Source organism: Cebus imitator, unplaced genomic scaffold (genome assembly GCF_001604975.1).
Source record: "Cebus imitator isolate Cc_AM_T3 unplaced genomic scaffold, Cebus_imitator-1.0 Scaffold272, whole genome shotgun sequence".
Classification (NCBI taxonomy): Eukaryota; Metazoa; Chordata; class Mammalia; order Primates; family Cebidae; genus Cebus; species Cebus imitator.
This window is the reverse complement of record NW_016107587.1, coordinates 1486162-1492726: the sequence shown is the minus strand read 5'-3', so window position 1 is coordinate 1492726 and position 6565 is coordinate 1486162. Positions and strand designations below refer to the sequence as shown.

At 43.5% G+C, this 6565-nt stretch overlaps 1 protein-coding gene across 1 annotated transcript in view; it reads left to right on the top strand.

Annotated features, from left to right (window-relative positions):
- The window catches only part of ABCA13 (ATP binding cassette subfamily A member 13), a 424215-nt gene that overhangs the window by 227243 nt on the left and 190407 nt on the right, over positions 1 to 6565 (top strand). Inside the window, 1 exon segment of the mRNA XM_017500828.2 lies at positions 1052 to 1248. Coding sequence (XP_017356317.1) covers positions 1052 to 1248 — 197 coding nt within the window.

The window sequence follows — 6565 nt, the reverse complement described above, 5'->3', positions numbered from 1 at the left end:
GACGGAGTCTTGCTCTGTCACCAGGTTGGAGTGCAGTGGCGCAATCTTGGCTCACTACAACCTCCACCTCCTCGGTTCAAGCGATTCTTCCGCCTCAGCCTCCCGAGTAGCTGGGTCTACAGGCACGTGCCACCACACCCGGCTAATTTTTGTATTTTTAGTAGAGATGGGGTTTCATCGTGGCCAGGATGGTCTCAATCTCTTGGCCTCGTGATCCGCCCACCTCAGCCTCCCAAAGTGCTGGGATTACAGGCGTGAGCCACCACGCCCGGCCAGGAAAACATTGTTTAAACTGGGTCTCCAACAATGAGTAAGATGGTAAGTAGGTGATGAGGGCAGTAAGCACTCCTATAGAGTTAACAGGGCACAGTAGTGAGGGAAGTTATTTGTGAGGAAAGAGAGTAGATCCATGGAAAAGGGGTAAAGTTTCACATAGGGCAGGCTTAGTGCTGGGTATCTGAAACCTGGAACTCCCAAGACTGAATGATCCCTGCAACAGAACAGGAGACTTGTTCTTACATTATTAGCAAATGATAATTTGTACTTTGTACATGGCATTTCTTCGGAACACCTGCATTAATCAGGAAGGTGGGGTGATCCAGATTTAGTGCACAGAGGGCCAGGGAATGAAGGGCTTCTCTGGTGAGCAGTGGGGCTGGGCCTGCCTTGCTTCTTTTGACCACACTGGTGCATCAGCCATTCCACTATACTCCATAACCTGTTGAGGGATGCAGGGCCTACCTTGGCAGGAGCTATGAGTGAATTGAGAGATATGCTTCTCCAGAGAGGAGACAGTGCAAGTATTTCCAAGCACAATTCTTGGGTATTGCTGGTCTGCATCACGGTTAGTCCCTTGGCATGATTCCATCTGAACCTGAAGAAGGTCGGTGCCACTCTGGAGAGACTCACGTGTGTGTAGCCTCCAGGCCCCCGTGATAGATTTGTGGTTTATAATGATCTCAGCCACTGTTAGTCATTATTTCTGGAGTGAAATTAGAAGCAAAGCTTTCAGGTGTTCAGGGAGAAGAGTGACATTTTCTTCTAATTTCAGAACTCTTCAGGATGTGGGCTTAACCCAGCATCAGCACAAACAGACCCGAGCTCTGTCTGGAGGCCTGAAGAGGAAGCTCTCCATTGGCATTGCTTTCCTGGGCACATCGAGGACTGTGGTTCTGGATGAGCCCACCAGTGGGGTGGACCCTTGCTCCCGGCACAGCGTGTGGGACATCCTGCTCAAGTACCGAGAAGGTAGGCACTGGGCCTTGTTCTACCTTCTCTTCCCACGATGTTGTGTTTCAGGAAATGCATGGCTATTGTATGTTAGAACCAAGGTGTATCCCAATGAGGCTACATTATCCTTTTCAGAAAAACATAAATTTTTAGAAGTGCTTATAGGAATATATTCATTAGATAACATCGCTATAGTGCTTAGAATTGCTTACTTTGTGTTTGAACTCTTAATAACAGCAATGATATCTATGTACATTGTACATTATCATACATGATTTCAAGGGAAATTGTCTTCTTCTGGACGTATATTTTCTTAGAAGAGGCATCCCGGATTATAGGACAAGGCTTCCTTGTCTCAGATGAAGAAATGAAGGCTCAAAGAGATGGGCATGTGATTTACTCACAGCTACAGAGGCAGTTTCCTGAACCGAGAGTGGACGTTGAGCCTCTGGTTAATATTTCTCACATCTATTATTGTCTCTTACTAATTTAGGGCATTTAATGGGCAGTTACTAATTTCCAGCTTCTGATTCTTTCTGCAATCCTGACAGCTAGGAAGTGTTGCTCTACATGTTTTCTATGAGAATACTCCCTTTTGGAAAGAAACATTGCAACAGTAAAACACATCTTGGTGCTGGTAAACAAGTGTAGCAGCATCAGTGGCAGGATTAATACAGATTCTTATAAAATGTTATTTTGCTTTTTCTTTTGCCTTTTGAATATAAAACTTTCTTCTGACTTGACCTAGAACCTCCGTTTTTTTGGAGGTGAACTAGGATTTGCAAATGAAGAAATAAAATGAAAAATAACAAGAAAGAGCCCTTCCTTTTCTTAGCATTTAGAGGGCTGAGCCCAGAAGTCTTGGACCATCAAGTTCTATCTTTGGAGTAGAAACTATACTCCAGTCTGTCACTTAAAGCTTAATCATAGGCTAGAATTAGACAGGAGAAAAATAACTAAAGGGAACATAGAAGAACAATTTGTTTCTTTCTGTCCCACAGTTTTGGTGGAATTATGGAAGGAGAAGACACAGATAGAGGTGGGGAAATTGAGCAAGCAGATGTGGCTTTTTGTTCCATTCTGGGGTTTGGCCTGGCCTGGGCAATTGCACTAGAAAAGTGCAGGCCACATCTGTGGTGCTGGCTCCTCAATCATGGTGCAGCCACATCAGAGTTCACGAGGCTGAGCAGAATACCAGGACCCAGTGAGGCACTGAGAGCTGGGATTCCCTACATTTTCAGGCCCATGAACGTTGGCACTGAGAGGCAGGGCTTGCTAGGGATGCTGCCACAGAAGGAGGGGGCCCCTTGGAATTAGCTGGCTGGAAACCAGGGCAGAGATTTAGCCATCTGCAGTCAGCAGGACCTACTGTGAGGCCTAGACAGCCTGGGAGCACTCTGCTCTGGCCTGACCCCTTTGGACTCAAAGCACAAATGCCAAGGTGAGGAGGAGGACAGCACCAAGCGGTCTTGTTTAGCACCCAGACACCAGAGGAGGCTGACCACATTGCACCCAAAGATTCGAACCCTTCCCCATTGCCATGAGATCACCAAGACTCCTGGCTCCATTTACCTAAGTGCCCCTTGGGGAAAGACAGAAAGGGCAGGAATGGGACACTGACCACCACTTCAAAAGACTGATTAAATTTTGAGATGAAACAATTTAAACTGGACTAAATAATTCACCTGCTACCCTGGCTGGGGGCTGATGCAGAAGATCAGTGGGAGATAGACAAATAGATTACATTATCTCTGCAACTGTAAATTGCAGTGCAAATTAAATACTGCAAGCCCACTACTCTTGCTTAGTTTAAAAATTAGAGATGAAGTCTCAAAGGTTTAGCTGACAGAATATTTTTGTAATCAGCATAAAGGTTATTTTAGAAAAATGGATACAATGAAAGTCTCAGAAACAGACAGTTTTCTTCAGTTTCTGTTGTTATAAACCAAATGTTTTCTCAGTGTTCTTCATTGTTTAGCAATGTTTTTTGTCTTTGGAGAATTTTTTGGAATAGTCCCCATACTGATTGAAGTGCAAAATCAATAGCGTGTAAGCAATTAGATAGGCGGTATTGGAAGAAAAATGTGTTTTCAGGGATCAAAATGTATAGCCATTTCTGAAGTAGCCCAAACCTCTAGGTAATCATACAGCTCTGTGAGACAGATCTAAGGACTGTGCAGAAACAAACGTTCCCTGCTGAGAAGAAAGAACTCTTCTGTCAGAACACCAGTAAGCTGGGGTCTCCGTCTACGTGGAATGTTGTGTGTGTTTCTTGCTTAGTTATGTACAGTGAGGGCTCTTGATCAGCCCTGGTTCCAGTATTTCTGTGCCTCCCATGGAAAAATAAATAAGGAAGCAAAAGATACCAGTGAAAACTGGCACATGTCAACTAAATTTCAGACATGGGGAATGCACTTGCTCCACAATTCCCATGTGACCCTGCAGAAATGATCAAATGCTTCTGAGCGTCAGTGCTCTCATTTGCAAACAGAGAGAGTTGTACCATCTCACAGGATGTGAGAGTGCACAGCTCGGTATCTGCCATGTGGGCGCACAATCCATGACAGGTTATCATTATTATTATTAAAATAGACAAGGGGTGAATGTGGAAGTGTAGCTTTTGGAGGAAAGGGGGCAGAACGTATCATCTGAATCAGAGAGAGAAACAGTCAAGCAGTGTCTTGGGGAAAACAGCAACGTTGCTCTTTGAAGCTGGGCGCGGTGGCTCACGCTTGTAATCCTAGCATTTTGGGAGGCTGAGGGGGATGGATCACCTGAGGGCAGGAGTTTGGGACAAGCCTGACCAACATGGCAATATCTCATCTCTACTAAAAATACAAAAAAATTAGTTGGGTGTGGTGGTGCACACCTGCAGTCCCAGCTACTTAGGAGGCTGAGGCATGAGAATCACTTGAACCCTGGAAGTGGAGGTTGCAGTGAGCTGAGACCATGCCATTGCACTCTAGCCTGGGTGACAAAGTGAGACTCTGTCTTAAAAAAAAAAAAATCAGGGAAACAAACAAACAAACAAAAGCAATAAGAAATAATAATACAGCTATAAAAATAATACAAATAAAAACAATAGAGTATGACAACTATTTAAATGGTATTTACATTATATTATTAGCAGGTATTATATGTGATCTAGAGATGACTTAAAGTATATAGGAGGATGTCCATAGGTTATATGCAAATACTACCCCATTTTGCAAAGGGATTTTGGTAGCTTCAGGGGTCCTGGAATCAATGCCCCACAGATACCAAGGCTAGATGTAAGCATACATTGTGAAATGATTAAATCGAGCTAATTAACATGCCCATCACCTCACATACTTATCCATTTGTTGTTGAGAGCACTTAAGATCTAATCTCAGCAATTTTCTGGTATACAGTGCATCATTATTAACTGCAGTCACCATGCTGCACAATAGATTACTAGAACCTATTCACTTGTGTCACTGAAACTTTGTATCCTTTAACTAACATCTCCCTCCTTCTCCCTGCTCCTTGCCCCCTGCCCGCCAGCTCCTGACAACCACCATTCTACTCTTTGCTTCTCTTTTGGGGATTTAGATTCCAGTTGACTTTTAGTTTTAGACTTCATTGTATGGGAATATATCATCTGAACTACATGATAACTCTAATCAGAGTATCTAAACCGCCTTTAATCCTAGATAAGGGATTAAGCCTCTTAGCCTCAAAGGTCTAACATGCAAGGAGCTTGGCCTTGGGGCTGGGGACAGGGACACATATGTGGCAAGAACTGGTCCTTGTGGACCTTCAAGCTCTGTTGCTCTTGGGTCCACCTTCCATAGTTTCTTTGTAAATACATTTCTTTTAAAATGAAAGTCCTAGTCCTTTAAGGTGTCTCCTCTTGTTATTTTTTACTTGTATTTCGTTTTTAATTGACACATGATAATTGCATACATTGATTTATTTTTATTTTTTAACTTTCGTTTTAAATTCAGGGGTACATGTGCAGGTTTGTTCTATAGATAAACTTGTTTCACAGGGGATTATTTCATCACTCAGCTATTCAGCCTAGGACTCGATCATTATTTTTCCTGATCCCCTCCCTCCCCACTCCCTCCACCTACTGGTAGACCCCAGTGTGTGTTGTTCCCTCTATGTGTCCATGTGTTCTTATTACTTAACTCTCACTTACAAGTGAGAACATGAGATATTTGGTTTTTTGTTCCTGCATTAGTTTGCTAAGCATGATGACCTAGAGATCCATCCATTTTCCAGTTGTGGGTTACAGTGTGATGTTTTGGCACATGAACACATTGTGTAATGATCAAATCAGGGTAATTAGTATATTCACCACCTCAGACATTTACTTGCGTAGCGTTACAGACATGTTTAGCCTTCTCTCTTTGAAAATTAACCTTTGGAACAAGAATCAATTAATGTGTTTCTTTCTATTCAATAAAATGGAACATGTTGAATGGGGCTCAGTGAAAGCCATTGGGCAATGTCGAAGCTTAAAGCAGCAACATTGTTTAATGCAACTGAATCAACTTCACCAAAATGTCTTCTATTTCCTCTGGCCTATGCCCTCCCAAAGCTAAACCTGAGGGTTTTTCTTTCCAATCAAAAGCCATAAAACTTGACAAGATTCTAGAATGCTTCGAGAAAGCATTTGAGCTTAGTATTTGTTTCTGCCAAAAGAGGCCATGGCCACTGGGCTCTGTAATCTCTTGCCAGAAACACCCAAGTCTCCCTCCAAGTCTCCCTGGCTCCCTGTGCCTGTCACTCACAACATATTCTCCTCTCTGTGGGTCATGGCTGTCGCAAGCTTTTCCAGGGAGGCAGTGCGTGTTCTGATGCTGCTACTTGGAAGATTAAATATGTGTGGTTACCTCATCCCTGATTCCAAAGGGTATCAATGCATATCATGACCATTTCAGATCTCTTTTTTGTGATTGATTTCTGCCTTGACTTAGTGCTATGATTTTCTTATTAGATAGCAATTGCATAAAATATAGCTTCCTCCCTACATACATCTCCCTTATCATCCAAAGGAAAATGAGGAGGGCCGGGCACGGTGGCTCATGCCTGTAATCCGAGCAGTTTGGGAGGCTGAGGTAGGTGGACCACTGGAGGTCAGGAGTTCAACAGCAGCCTGGCCAGCATCATGAAATCTTGTGTCTACTGAAAACACAGAAAAATAAAATTAGCCAGTCATGGTGGCATGCACCTGTAGTCCCAGCTACTTGGGAGGCTGCTGTGGGAGAATCACTTGAACCCAGGAGGTGGAGGTTGCAGTGAGCCAAGATCATGCCACTGCACACTCCACCCTGAGTGACAGAGCAAGATTCCCTCTGGGAAAAAA